Source organism: Ranitomeya variabilis, chromosome 6, assembly GCF_051348905.1.
Source record: "Ranitomeya variabilis isolate aRanVar5 chromosome 6, aRanVar5.hap1, whole genome shotgun sequence".
NCBI classification, from domain to species: Eukaryota; Metazoa; Chordata; class Amphibia; order Anura; family Dendrobatidae; genus Ranitomeya; species Ranitomeya variabilis.
In genome coordinates this window covers 41,306,569-41,322,443 of record NC_135237.1, presented here as the reverse complement: position 1 = coordinate 41,322,443, position 15,875 = coordinate 41,306,569, and the positions used below count along the sequence as shown (strand labels likewise).

General features: G+C 43.1%; 1 protein-coding gene across 5 annotated transcripts in view; it reads right to left on the bottom strand.

Annotated features, from left to right (window-relative positions):
- Positions 1-15,875, bottom strand: part of CACNB2 (calcium voltage-gated channel auxiliary subunit beta 2) — a 334,276-nt gene that overhangs the window by 223,123 nt on the left and 95,278 nt on the right. The window contains exon 1 of one of the 5 annotated variants that reach the window (XM_077268312.1): positions 6,213-6,331. The exons of the other annotated variants lie outside the window; for them this stretch is intronic. Within the exon in view, the coding sequence (XP_077124427.1) occupies positions 6,213-6,293 (81 nt within the window). The 5' untranslated portion in view covers positions 6,294-6,331. Of the gene's footprint in view, positions 1-6,212; positions 6,332-15,875 lie in introns of those variants that run through there. 5 annotated transcript variants of the gene reach the window in all.

Sequence of the window (15,875 nt, the reverse complement as noted above, 5' to 3'; positions counted from 1 at the left end):
CCGCTCCTGGCACATAGTGCCGGATGTCAGCTGCGATATGCAGCCGACACCCGGCCGCGATCGGCCGCGCTCCCCCCGTGAGCGCGGCCGATCGCGTATGACGTACTATACCGTCACCGGGAATTAAGGCCCACCCCACCTCGACGGTATAGTACGTCATATGGGATTAAGGGGTTAAAAAGAAGAGGGCCCAATACTGACCCCTGTGGTACCCCACTGCTAACCGTGACCCAGTCCGAGTGTGCTCCATTAATAACCACCCTTTGTTTCCTATCCCTGAGCCAGCTCTCAATCCACTTACACATATTTTCCCCTATCCCCATTATTCTCATTTTATGTAACAACCTTTTGTGTGGCACCGTATCAAAAGCTTTTGAAAAGTCCATATACACTACATCCACTGGATTCCCTTGGTCCAGTCCGGAACTTACCTCTTCATAGAAGCTAATAAATTAGTCTGACATGAACGGTCCCTAGTAAACCCGTGCTGATACTGGGTCATGAGGTTATTCCTCTTCAGATACTCCAGCATAGCATCCCTTAGAAAACCCTCCAGGATTTTACCCACAGTAGAGGTTAAGCTTACTGGCCTATAATTACCGAGTTCAGTTTTGCCCCTTTTTTGAATATTGGCACCACATTTGCTATACGCCAGTCCTGTGGTACAGACCCTGTTATTATGGAGTCTTTAAAGATTAAAAATAATGGTCTATCAATGACTGTACTTAGTTCCTGCAGTACTCGGGGGTGTATCTCATCCGGGCCCGGAGATTTGTCAATTTTAGTGATTTTTAGACGCCGCTGTACTTCCTGCTGGGTTAAGCAGGTGACATTTAATGGGGAATTTTTATCACTAGTCATTTTGTCTGCCATGGGATTTTCTTTTGTAAATACTGATGAAAAAAAGTCATTTAGCATATTGGCTTTTTCCTCATCCTCATCCACCATTTCACCCAGACTATTTTTAAGGGGGCCAACACTGTCATTTTTTAGTTTCTTACTATTTATATAGTTAAAGAATATTTTGGGATTATTTTTACTCTCTCTGGCAATGAGTCTCTCTGTCTCAATCTTTGCTGCCTTGATTTGCTTTTTACAGAATTTATTTAATTTTCTGTATTTATTTAATGCCTCCTCACTACCTACTTCCTTTAATTCTCTAAATGCTTTCTTTTTGTCCCTTATTGCGCCCCTTACAGCTCTATTTAGCCATATTGGTTTCCTCCTATTTCTAGTATGTTTATTCCCATACGGTATATACTGTGCACAGGTCCTATCCAGGATGCTAATGAACGTCTCCCATTTTCTTTGTGTATTTTTATTTCTCAGGATATCGTCCCAGTTAATTGCACCAAGATCCTCTCTCATCCTTTGGAAATTTGCCCTCCTGAAGTTTAGTGTCCTTGTCACCCCCCTACTACCCATCTTATTAAAGGTTACATGAAAACTTATTATTTTGTGATCACTATTCCCCAAGTGACCCCCAACCCTTATATTTGATATGCGGTCTGGCCTGTTGGTTAATATTAGGTCTAGCAGTGCCCCCCTCCTTGTTGGGTCCTGAACCAGTTGTGAAAGGTAATTGTCTCTCATAGTTGTCAAAAACCGATTACCTTTGCTGGAACTGCAGGTTTCTGTTCCCCAATCTATTTCAGGGTAGTTGAAGTCCCCCATAATAATGACTTCCCTTGAGTCGCAGCTTCATCTATTTGCTTTACGAGGATATTCTTCATTGCTTCCATTAGTTTTGGAGATTTATAACAAACCCCTATCAGTAATTTATTATTTTTTCCCCCTCCCCTTATCTCCACCCACAGGGACTCTACATTTTCATTAAATTCACCTATATTATCACGCAGGATGGGTTTTAAGGAAGATTTTACATATAGACACACCTCTCCCCCTCGCTTATCTGTACGGTCATTTCTGAACAGGCTATAGCCCTGCAAGTTAACAGCCCAGTCATGGCTCTCATCCAGCCACGTCTCAGATATCCCCACCATGTCATAATTATGTTCCAACAACATTAGTTCTAATTCGTCCATTTTGTTGGCCAGGCTTCTGGCATTAGTATACATGCACTTGATGTTACTCTCTGTACCTCTATTCTTTCTTAAATTATTAACTGTTCTAACTTCACCCCCCATGCCACCGCCACCCCCAACTTCCTTATTTGTGCCCAGGTCTCTATCTGCACTATCTTCCCCTCCTATAAAATGAATACCCTCCCCCCCAATCCCTAGTTTAAACACTCCTCCAACCTTCTAGCCATTTTTTCCCCAGCACAGCTGCACCTTCCCCATTGAGGTGCAGCCCGTCCCTAGCGTAGAGCCTGTAGCCCACTGAGAAGTCGGCCCAGTTCTGCAGGAACCCAAACCCCTCCTTCCTACACCAATTCTTGAGCCACTTATTAACCTCCCTAATCTCCCGTTGCCTCTCTGGCGTGGCACGTGGTACAGGCAGTATTTCGGAAAATACCACGTTGGAGGTTCTTGCTTTCAGCTTGCAGCCTAATTCCCTGAAATCATCTTTACGGACCTTCCACCTACCTCTAACTTTGTCATTTGTGCCAATGTGCACCATGACCGCTGGGTCCTCACCAGCCCCTCCCAGTAATCTGTCCACCCGATCAGCGATGTGTCGGACTCGAGCGCCAGGTAGGCAGCACACCGTTCGACGATCCCTGTCTTTGTGACAGATTGCCCTATCTGTTCCCCTAATAATTGAGTCCCCCACTACCAACACCTGTCTGGCCTGCCCTGCTCTCCTATTTCCCTCCTTACTGGAGCAGTCACTCCTCCGGCTTTCAGAGATCATGCCTGGCTGCAGCAGTGCTACCCCTGTACTGGCACACCCCTCATCTGCCAACTTAGCAAACTTATTGGGGTGTGCCAGATCAGGATTAGCCTCCCTGGCACTCTTCCCTCTACCCCGCCTTCTATCTGTCACCCAGCTAACTGCCTCACTGTCCTGCAGCTCCATCCTACCATCCCCCTCCTCATCTATCCCATTGAGCGTCTGCTCTGTGAGCAGAAGACTCCTCTCCATATTGTCTATGGATCTCAGTGTTGCCAGCTGCACATTTAGATCCAGTATCTGGGTTTCCAAATGCACAATGTGCTCACATCTCGCACAGCAGTATGCACCCTCGACCGGCTGGTCAAGGACTGCATACATGTGGCAAGATGTGCACTGGATGGCATTAACAATTGTGGAGCACATTTCCTAATGGGGATTGCACCACACAGAAACGTTAATTAAAAATAAATACAAAGTATTAATTAAACCAAAAAAAAAAAAACAGAAGCAATTCCTCCCTTGGAAACTCCCTGATTCCAAAGTCACTGAATCACAAGTCACACACTTACTGCCGTTCACACTTACGCTCAGGTCACACTCAGCTCGTTCGCACTCGCTGTGCTGAAGATTTATAGATTTTTTTTTTCTCTCTATCTCCCCTCAACAGCAATCCACCTTGCTGTTCAGATGCACTTCCAAAAAGTGGAGTTTGGAGTCAGACTGTTTGAGGGTGTGCACAGGTGTCTTTTTATACTGATAACAAGCTTAAACAGGTGCCATTACTACAGGTAATGAGTGGAGGAAAGAGGAGACTCTTAAAGAAGAAGTTACAGGTCTGTGAGAGCCAGAAATCTTGATTGTTTGTTTCTGACCAAATACTTATTTTCCACCATAAAATGCAAATAAAATGATAAAAAAACAGACAATGTGATTTTCTGGATTTTTTTTTCTCAGTTTGTCTCCCATAGTTGAGGTCTACCTATGATGTAAATTACAGACGCCTCTCATCTTTTTAAGTGGTGGAACTTGCACTATTGCTGACTGACTAAATACTTTTTTGCCCCACTGTATATAGCATTCTTCATTGCTAGTGTTCTGCCTTATTATGTATAGCATCCTCCATTATTTCACAGTATTATCCCTTATTATGTATAGCATCCTTCATTACTACAGTGTTCTCCCTTATGTACTGCATCCTCCATTATTACACAGCGTTATCCCTTATTATGTATAGCATCTTCCATTACTACACAGTGTTCTCCCTTATTATGTATAGCATCCTCCATTACTACACAGTGTTCTCCCTTATTATGTATAGCATCTTCCATTACTACACAGTGTTCTCCCTTGTTATGTATAGCATCTTCCATTACTACACAGTATTATCCCATATTATGTATAGCATCTTCCATTACTACACAGTATTATCCCATATTATGTATAGCATCCTCCATGACTACACAGTGTTCTCCCTTATTATGTATAGCATCCTCCAATATTACACAGTATTCTCCCTTATTATGTATAACATCCTCCATTACTACAGTGTTATCCCTTATTACGTATAGCGTCATCCATTCCTACAGTATGCTCGCTAATTATGTATAGCGCTATCCATTATTACAGTCTTCTCTGTTATGATCCTAGTGGCAAGGATCGCAAGTAGGACTAGCTAAGTAACTAAACAGACTACAAACTCTGGGGAAGTGGTAACTGAATTGACCACAACCTGATCCTATCCGCACACAACTATAGGTAGCCGTGGAACGTTACCTGAAAATCCTAGACGTCTCTTCACGGCCTGAGAAACTGACTATTCCTAGAGGGAACGAAAGTCCTCCCTTGCCTCACTGAAATGACCCCAAAGATATAGAATAGCCCCCCACAAATATTAACGGTGAGTTAAGGGGAAAGCACAAACACAGAGATGAAATTAGATTTAGCAAATGAGGCCCGCTAACACTAGATAGCAGAAAATAGAAAGGGAACTGTGCGGTCAATTAAAAACCCTATTCAAAATATCCACGCAGAGATTGCTCGAGCCCCCGCACCAACTAACGGTGCGGGGGAAGCAACTCTGTACCCCAGAGCTTACCAGCAGCAAGAAATCACATATTAGCAAGCTGGACTAAACTCATCATACACAGAAATCATATTGCAGACTGATGAGCAAAAAATAATTAAACAGAACTTAGCTTCTCCTGAAGAGACTGAAACCGAAGATAATCAGAAGTAATCAGAATAGCACTGAATACATTGACAGCCGGCAACAAGTAGAAGTGAAACTGAGCTAAATAGGAAACTCCCAAGTGAATAACGAGGCAGCTGATCCAGCCACAGACCCGCAGGATAACAAACAAAGCCACCAGGGGGAGCCCAAAACAAAAGTCACACAATACCACCTGTGACCACAATAGAACACCGCTGCGTATTTCTCGCAATGCACACTGCTGGTCCGTGTGGAATCCGATTTATTCTCGCCCCCATAGACTTTCATTGGCGAGTCTCGGCCGAGATACGCTGACAATCGCAGCATGCTGTGATTTCACTCGGATCCTGAATACGGTGGAGAAAATATCGGATGATGGGAGCTGCACCATAGGTTAACATTGGGCCGAGTGCTATGCGATTTTTTATCGCATAGCACTCGTCCGTATTACGGTCTAGTGTGACCCCGGCCTTATGTACAGATGTACAGCCTCATCCATTATGACATAGTGCCCTCCCTTATTAGGTAAAGTGCTGTCTACAAAGGGAAAACATTTTGATGCATAGATGATAAATGGACGAACAGATTATTAAATACAGCAGGTGATTTCATGGATAGCTAATACAGTAGATAGATAATAGATACATATTTAGTCGTTTGAAGCACAATGCATCTCTCACGCTCCCTCCTTTCTCTGCTAGCTATCACTGACCTGGGTGGCTTGCTGAAATGCAATTGGGTTAAGTGTTGAGATTTTAAGCTTTAGGCTTTCTAAATATAGATGAGGTTTTAAACCACACATAATAATGATTTGACCACAGGGCTAAAGTAAGGAAACTGAACCTTGGAATTAAACCGAATGGCAATAAACAATCTAAACAAGACGCCTATACTGGTCCTGTATATACACAGAATAAAGCATTCCTTAGCTAGCAGCGTGATATAACCTAAAATGTTTTTGAAATAATTCTGGGAATATTTAAAAAAATAAAAAAATAAAAAATAGATTTAAAACTTTTTTTTAACTTATCTTACTCATATCATGTATAAAGGTCTATGAAAAAAGGGAAGTTGAGCAAAAATACAATTAAAAATAAAAATAAATATACAGGTAAAATTAATGCGATTCTGAATTTATAATAATAATCCAACTATTAAGATTACTATTATTAAGCTAAGTTAAAGTGATTTGAATATTACTTACCCAGGACACATTTTTACCCTTGGGAGCCTTTAGCATGGCAGCATGCAGTGATAAAAAGATTACTAACAGACCCACCAGCATGGGAAATCCAAATTCCTCTGTAGTCCAGAAATATAAACTCTTCCCGTCTCGTCAATACCGGCATATTAAACGGTAATCACAACAAAGATAAAGCAAAGCCATCGATCTTCTCGATAATCCGCGCATGAAAAAGTCGAGATTCGTTGCTTCTTTTCGATTCACGTAAACTCAGCCCCTGAGACGTTCATTTTTTGTGTTTAAAAAATAAAATTCCATCAAAATAAAATAAAAAAAAGATATAAAACGGGAATTTCACTAATAAAAAAAAAAGTCTAATATGACAAATGCAGCCGCCCGTCTGCTGTGCAACAGCCGTGCTGATTACTCACAAAGCTTTAATAAAGGCTTCTGAGGCTGAAGCTTATGTGAGAGAATTAAGACATAAATACTAGATGCTGCTACCATTCAGGAGACCTTGAAAGTTGCATGGTGATCGTATCATCCCGCAGGCATCTGTGCTTGCCTTTGGAGGTTTTTCTCATTTTTTTTTCTTTTTTTTTGTGTAACCCCCTCCCCAGGACTAGATATAGTAGGAAAAAAAAAAAAAAAAAAGAATACGTCGTTCAGCCTGAAATAAATAATAGATGCAACCAGGTAGAGATTACCAGGCAGGCACCCTTGCAGAATGTCACTACCGGAGGCTCGGCGAGCACCTGTTGGTGATGTAACGCCACAATGGGATTCCAGTAACCTGACAACCAATAAGGTTGGGGAAGAAAAACAAGTTGTAGCCCGGCATAAAGGGAAAGCTGGAATCACTGATCTGCCTTGTGTGCGCCTGTTTATCCCCCCACCTCTCCACCGTCCACCCTTTACTTTTGCTGCGCTGGCTGCCAATCTAGATTAGCGCAGAAGATCCAGGCTAAATTTTGCAACTATCAGAAGTGATTAGTGTGCGTTGATTGAAATCGGATCATACATCTCACTCGCCGAGGCCTGTGTGCCGATTAGGAATGCAGAGAAGTTTACAAACGAGAAAAAAAAAGTAACTAAAAAAAACAAATATTGACATTTTGAATAAACAGGGCTGCAAACATAAATGCAATTCAATGGTGACAATCATCCCCGATCAAGAAAAAAGGGCATAAATGAAACAAAATAAAAGGAGCATTAATAACTCACCTTTCAGAAAATCGTTTTCCCCGGCTGCAGTTTGCTATAAAATAAACCCCAAACTGCTCTTCACTTACTCTTCTGCGCTAGGTCTCCGTGTCCGGGATTGGCTGAGGCACTGAGGGCGTGTCAACTGTGCGGGAGCCAATCAGTGAGCTCAGAAGGCGTCATTCTATCAACACGGGCAGAGCCGCTGAGCTCACTGATTGGCTGCCGCGATGGGAAGTTAGCAAAGCAGCCAATGCCAAATACCGGCCGTAGCGCCAGAGGCTCAATCCCCGACCCAGGGACATGGGGATGTGAGGAAAGAAAACATTTTCTCCCAAGTATGAAGATTTTCTAAAAGGGAATAATGTTGTGAACTATACTTTTTGGCTCCCTCTTGTGGTCACTAGCGGTATGGCACTTGGATATTCTTTCCCCAGGTTTGTAGTCACCTGGTTCGTTAGACCCTGGGTGTTCCTATTTAAACTTCCTGGATTCTTAGTCCAGTGCCTGGCATCAATGTAATCAGTCCTTGTCTGGTTGCTCCTGTCTACTGGTCCTGATTTTTGCAAGATAAGCTAAGTCCTGCTTTCTTATTTTTGTTCATTTGTATTGTTCAGTTTTTTGTCCAGCTTGTTCATAATGTGATTCCTGTTTTTGCTGGAAGCTCTTAGGGGGCTGATATTCTCCCCCCACACCGTTAGTCGGTGCGGGGGTTCTTGGATATTCAGCGTGGATATTTTTGTAGGGTTTTTCGCTGACCGCATAAGTCCGCTTTCTATATTTCTGCTATTATATAGTGGGCCTCTCTTTGCTGAATCTAGTTCATACTTACGTTTGTCCTTTCTTCTTACCTCACCGTTATTATTTGTTGGGGGCCTGTATCTACTTTGGGGTACCTTTCTCTTGAGGCAAGTGAGGTCTGATTTTCTCTGAAAGGGTTAGTTAGTTCTCCGGCTGGCGCGAGACGTCTAGAACCAACGTAGGTACGTTCCCCGGCTGCTATTAGTTGTGGGCTAGGATCAGGTATGCGGTCAGCTCAGTTACCACCTCCCTATGAGCTGGTTTTTTATGTTTGCAGACTTTGCTGAAAACCCTGAGATCCTCTACCATTGGGATCATAACAGAATAAGCCATTTTAAATACCACAAAGCTCCATTGCTCCCCACCGTCTACCTGGTTACAGTGATTATATCAGTCTACACATGTGACCGCTGCAGCTAATCGCTATTCTTGTGCCATAGACCAGAGGTGTCAAACTGCATTCCTCGAGGGCCGCCAACAGGTCATGTTTTCAGGATTTCCTTAGCATTCCACAAGGTGCTGGAATCATTCTGTGCAGGTGATTAAGTTATCACCTGTGCAATACAAGGAAATCCTGAAAACATGACCTGTTGGCGGCCCTCGAGGAATGCAGTTTGACACCTCTGCCATAGACCACCGAGGACAGTAATTGGTTGCAGTGGTTATGCCGGTGGATGGGATATTATTGTGCTCAAGTGCATTCAGTGGCAGAACCTTCCTCAGACGACCATTAATAACTTCACTGATAGCAGCCGAGGCTACAAGTGCCGGGATACCTGCATGTGGCGCTCACACTCCATACAGAATAAATCAAGATATTTTGAAAATTCGTTTCCATCATGTGATTTCCATAATTCCATGACTTTTCCTTCTAGGTGTTTATTTATATATATATATATATATATATATATATATATATATATATATCTTATAACTCATGGGCAAAAAGGTAGTATATAAAAGATGTATATATATATATATGTATTTTATTTTTGCCCGTGAGTTGTGTCATATATATATATATATATATATATATATATATATATATATATATACACGTATATATATATATATATTTATATTTATTTATTTATTTTTTTTTTTTTTACTGCCCATGATTGTTGGGTTTTTCATCACCTCATTTCTCTCTTGATTTGCACAGGCCCTTCTACATTAGGGATTATTTTAGTCAAAGCTCAACCCTAGATGAGTCGCAGAGTTAATCTAGGACAGCTGTTGTGGCCGACCGGTCAGCTGGCAATGCGGCCTGCCATCCACTGTAGTCATTTACGCTTTAGCGTAGCGCTGCAGAGACTTCTGTACATACCGTACTGTATTTTTCCTATGTACACTCATCTGTTTGGGGTTTTTTTTTTGCAGCTCTGTCCCCCTTTTTTTCTCTGCTTGCATTTTATATATCCAGATTTGGCCACTAGAGGGCGAACTACAGGTGTCTTATCTGAATGACTTCTCAGCTTGGGGGATTTTATAGAATGTGTTGTCTAATTTCTGGAGATAAAAAAAAAAAATAGCAGCATATGGAATTTAAAAAAAACAAAAAAAAATTTAACTTTTGTTCCCCAGAGCGATCCAGTGCTGATGATCCTGTGATCTTCTCAGTCTTTGCTTACAAGCTCCTGGCAGTGACTGCTGCATCCAAACAGTGGCCTTGGTGCGCCATATTTAGGCTACGTTCCCATGATGAACTTTTGGTGAGATTTTGACGCTGCAGAATTTCTGCACCTACTATTTAAATTAGGATACCTGCATTTTTTTTAACACACACATTTATGGCATTTTTGACACTGCGTGTTTTGTTTCTTGTTAGTGTGTCATGCTTTAAATAAAGCTGCTTTGCTTTTAATATGTCCCGTTTTTTTGCTTTGACAAAACTTTATTGACAACTTAGGTGCTGCTTTCCTGCTTTTTTTAATGTTTCTCCGTCAAAGAAACGAACTAGAAACGCGTGTGTGTTTATTACCTATGGATTTTCCGCATCTAATGCAAGTCTACGGCAAAAATACGCACAGAAAACTCAGCGTGCCAGCAAGAGAAATTGACATGTTAACAGATATGAAATACGCACCATAGGTCAGTTTCCGGTGAGTAAAAAAAAAAGCACAGTGGGCAGCAAATGTCTATAAATCCCATCCTCTTTTTTGGAGCTGTAAGAAGCTGCGTTTTTGAAGCAGCAAAAATCGGAGGGGAAAACGCACCAAAATGTCATTGTTGGAATGCAGCCTTATAGAGAAATAGTGGTATAGCTGAAAGAAATAGGCCAAGTGCTCTGACACGCCCCCAGGACACTTCCTGCCTGATTTACATATGGCTTCTACACTAGATTTTTCATGACTGACACGTTAGATCTTGACAGAAAAGGTATTATTTTTACTGGAGAATCAGTACTAATTCAGGCATACCACTGGCGGACACAGACAGAAAAGGACCCTTGTGCAAAAACAATATATGGGCCCTTTGCAGCTCCAGAGCTCCTAAAAATGCAAAATTGCACCTGCTTTGGAAGTAGAAATGGGCCCCCTAACCTCTTGGGCCCCTGTGCGGCGGCACAGGTTACATCAATGATATGTTCGCCCCTGAGCTACACCACTATTTCCATGTATAAAAATGTCCTGACAGATTCATATTTTCAGTTTCACTGAGAGATCAGGTACAGTTTCTTCCCTTATAAGAGGTGATGGAGAGGGTAAGATGGAGTAATGCGAAGCTGGGGAGAAAGAGCCAGTCACACAGACCTGCTGCTGATTCTAATAAGTGTTTTACTGTCTCAACCCAGTGCTGGATTCACAACTACACTGCATGGTAATTCTGATGCTATTGCATCTGTGTATGTGAGATTCTTGCAGGGAAGCAAGATCTCCTCTTGTCTTTGTGTGTTTTATATCAGAGACATAATAGAATGTAGTTGTGAGGACACAGCATTTATTTTTAATTAGGTCAGACGTGTTTTTCTTTGAAGGGTCAAGAGACATATGCCATTGTTCATATGTGCCTGAACGTTGACTCTTGAATTGATTATTGGGTGCCATCCTTGGAAAACAGGGATGCGGGTTCATTGAACAATCGATGTTTTTCTAATATGTTGATTATTCATTGTATCAGTATATACAGCTTGTTGATCTGCAAACATTGAAGGATAAACTATGCAAATTGATTGAATACTCGAACAATGAGAAATTACCTCTTCCCACCTTCCCACTGACCTGTGGATGATGGCCTGAAGGACAGTTGTGAACTATAAAAGGGGAGATCTGTCAGTTCCCAGAGAGACTCTACATGAGAGTAGCCAACGCATCATGGCTGCAACCAGAGGAATACAGATTTGAGACACTCTACAGGATGCCAGCTTAGTGGACCATGGCCCCAGCTGGAGCTGTGTTGATTGAATAGTATCATGCCTATGGGAAAAGGGTACGGGCATTCGGTGGGATGAGTCCAGGTCCTTCTAAAGGCATCCGGGCCATCGGACTAGAGCACCCAATGACCCACACTAGTCTCTACCCACTGTTTCACACACCTGTCCGGGCATTCCAGACTCGGCTTCCTTCACCTCAGTCCGCCGTTCTCTGTTGTGCTCCACATCGGGTTTTGCAGATTACTCAGTGTGTCTCTGTCAGAGGGTGAACAATGAGTTCTGTCCCCCCCACCGAAGACATTGAGGCAAGATGCTAATGGTTATTGTTTTGTGAAATATGTTTTCTCGTGCTAACAAGTGTTAATTTCCCTGTGGGCTGCAGTACTAACCAACGACCACAAAATGTCACTGTCTTCCTTTTTGATTCTTGTGCAGAACTGGGTAGACTGGGTTTTGCCCAGCAACAGTGGAACAGAGACAGTTATGTCAGGGTCAACTTTAGGACAACCCACAGTGGGTGGGAGCATTGGGGATCTCTGAGTAGTTAGAAACTTTTCAGGAAGTTGAGTTAGTCAGTTAATGTTAAGAAGAGAGTCTAGAGAGGAACAGAGCTAGTGTGGAGATGAGAGGCACAAGACAACAAAACCACTACAGAACTTTGTAAGCAACTGAGATCCAGTTCAGCAGGCAAGTGGGTGAAACTCATTAGTGGGAGAAGTAAAGGAAGAAGTGAGTCCAGTGTTGACCACATATGGGGGGCCCTGTGAAGGAAGGGTGCTGCCAGCTGAGAACACAGAAGAGGAAAACGGCTCTAAGAGCGGCTCTTGTAAGGGATCACAGGCTGCTGTTTGGGTGCAGGGTTCACATAATCATATATTGACCCGTATGTCCCTGCATCGGGAAGATGGAGGTTTTTCTCATTTGCACTGCTTGTTTATTGTCCTCATGTAAAGTGCCGTTGCCAGAGACCGATAAGAACGTTCCTCTGTATAAGACAGAAGAAGTTGTAGAGTGTACTGCCTGCTGCCTTGTGTGCTTCAGAGTGTTGCCAAGTAAAGAGTGCCTTGTTTTTATGAACGCGCCCAGTGTCCTTGTCTTGAAGTCCAATGGACCTGATGAGGAGTGCAATGGGACCGACATGAAGGTGAAGGCACCAATACCAACAATGCCAACATACACACAGACCCAGAACTCCCGTCTTTTTAGTAAGAACGTGCTGGGGTGTCAGACTCATGACTCTTACCTACGGTTATCGCCCCGAGCACCGTTTCAGCTCAGTAACGTCATCATCCTAATCCTATTTAAGACCCATTAGGACACACACCTGTGTCTTAGGAGTGAGGCTTCTGTTTGGTTTGCTTCACTTTCTGTGCATACTATGCTTCAACTTTCTTCCATCCTTCCTGGGTTCCACTTCATTTGTCATGTTGCTCCTGAGATTCCGGAGTATGCCAAGTCCTTGCTTCCCACCTGCCATCCTGCACCAACGCCCCTAGTCCTTGTGCCCATCCATAGAGCCTTAGACTCTGCAGCTGAGTTCAGAGAAATATAAAAAGTTTGTGCAGTGAAAACTTCTGATAAATGCAGAATACGGCACTTGTCATATTATTCCTCATGTACTCACATGTGACAGAATATTCTGAAATGACAGGTTCTCTTTAAGATAATACTTGGATCACATGCCTAAGACAAATGACTGCTTTGTTTTTTGCAGTAACCACCTGACTCATGAGCATAATCATTTCATGCAGAACGTAAAACTAATGAGGGAAGTGAAAGATTTCTTCCTGTAATTAACTTCAAAGCCATCATCTCCACGATCGGCACATGTTCTATAAAGTGAGTAATGAGAAACCGTTGGGTATGCTGCAGGAAACGTCTGCAATCACATTCGCCTTTTACTCTGTCCATGACTGTGTAGCAAATGCATGTTGTGCACATGTGTAATATGGCCAATAAGGCACCCCTCTGATCCCCCGATTTTGCTCTTTCCTATATCACAGTGGGAGAATTTTCTTGACGATTAAAAATGGTGACAGGTTCTCTTTAAAATATCAAGTACAGTAGGATAACGGTTACATTGTTTCCCTTTAGTTTGTTACATTCTTCCAATAAATGTACGCTGTGTTCATCTCACCCCAGAGCTGGATTCACAGGCACACTGCTCAGTACTGCTGTATAATCTCCTTGTCACATCTCGTTTTGGAACTGCTCCTGTAACGTCATAGTTTTGGCGCCGTATTTATGCCGTAAGTGACACTAATTATAGAGCAGAGATCAGAATCAGAAGCTCTGAGTGGTGCAGGCTCTGTCCAGCCACAGAGACTAGGGTGGTGGTGACCTGTAGTGCCTTTCAGGCTGGCATCATGGGTGTGTGTGGTGTCCAGCTGGGGTAAACAGCTCCCTGCTTTGGCCATCTGGACAGACAGTATTGCACTCTAATAATCTCTTAGCTTACTGCCGCGAGTTGCCAGTTATAGTTCAGTCTAAGTCTGGTTTACTCTTACGGTTCTGTTCCTGCTTTGCCTGTTTAATCCTCGTTTTGATCTTGGTCCGTTTACTGATGATTCTTCTGACTCACGATTTTTCCCATGACTGCCCTACTGGTTATGACCTGCCGGCCTTATAATTTGTGCCAGGCAGCTCCACTAGCCAGCGACTACTCTGAGGACTCAACCCAAGACCCTTATCAAAGTAAACACCCCTCTACAGGGGTTAAAGGATGATGGCCAGGGCTTCCCTGTGGCCTGATAGTTAGAGTAGCTGGTACAAGCAGACAGAGCTGGTGACCACAGACAGAGCCACTATTACAGCTCTCCATGTTGGTTACTGCTCTCGAACATGTGCTACTTAAGAGATAGGAGAGCAGGAATCTCTCATGTCTATGTGTGCTGAATATGTGAGGTGGCCAGGGTGGTAGTCATGGAGAGGGGCTGTTGTGTTCCTGCACCCTGGCACCCCGCAAACAAATTGTAATGTTCTGTCTGTGGTGAGTGTTGCATGAGGGACAGAACCCTCACTTTAATCTCTGGGATCTCCTCCGGTCCTGTTACCCTGGTTCCCGTTCCAGAGTCCACAAAAACGATTCCAGACTTAGGATTCATTTCCAACAAATCAACTTTACTCACACACAGGAGTTCCGGTACAAATACGGTACAGTCCATTTTCTTTTGCCGTTTCTGACTTTTCCCTGTACTTTCTGATAGTCCTAGTCCTGAAGACATTCCTTTCACCCCTGCAGATCCCGTGCCCTTAGGTCCCCTAGCTTCGGTTGATCTTCTATCCGGCTTCCCTTGGAAGAAGCAAAAGGCATCCATAATTCTGCCTTGTCCCGGCCGTAGGCCCCGGATAATCCCAGAATGACCACTAAACTGTAAAATGACCGCCCGCACGCTAGTTCTTCTTGAGGTCCCTTATGTACTTAATCCTCTCCAGCCCCTTGGCTTATCTGTCTCCTCTTACCATCACACTGATCTTTATCAGGAAGTTCGTATACTCAAGTACAGGAAGCCCCATTGTAGCTCCAACCAACCTGGAAAGTCCCCTGTGATGTGAGCATAACTTCTAATAATACTGCACTATAGTGCCACCTCCATTACTTCTACTAAACTGTGCTTCCCATTCCTAACTACTATTTCTAACCCTACGCTGTCCCTTTCAACACTGTACACTGCAGAGGTGTCAAACTGCATTCCTCGAGGGCCGCCAACAGGTCATGTTTTCAGGATTTCCTTGTATTGCACAGGTGATAATTTAATCACCTGCACAGAATGATTCCAGCACCTTGTGGAATGCTAAGGAAATCCTGAAAACATGACCTGTTGGCGGCCCTCGAGGAATGCAGTTTGACACCTCTGCTGTACAGCGTTATAAAACAGACATGCTAGTTAATAATCATAAAATAATACATTTGACCCGACTCTGGCACACTCTTACAGATATAAGAGTGATCATAGCAGCTGGTCTCTCCCCACTAGCTCAGAGACAGATAAAAATGATAGTCTATAGGAGGGGAAAATACAAGATACAAGATGGCCAGAAACACATGTCAAACGTTCTTCCAATGACTAAAGCTTTGTTTAAACCACAATTTGTAAGATTTTCATGAAATATCACAGGTGGACATCACATTGGTGCAGCCACCAAGGTGTCCTAGAGGAAAAGGGGCCCATTTCTACCTCCAAAATTAGAATTGCGCGTTATGATGAACTATTGGACGGCAAAGGACCCATATACTGTTCTTGCATTGGGGCCTCTTCTCTCTGTGTCCGCCAATTCGCATTATCTACTAACTTTGCATTTATAAA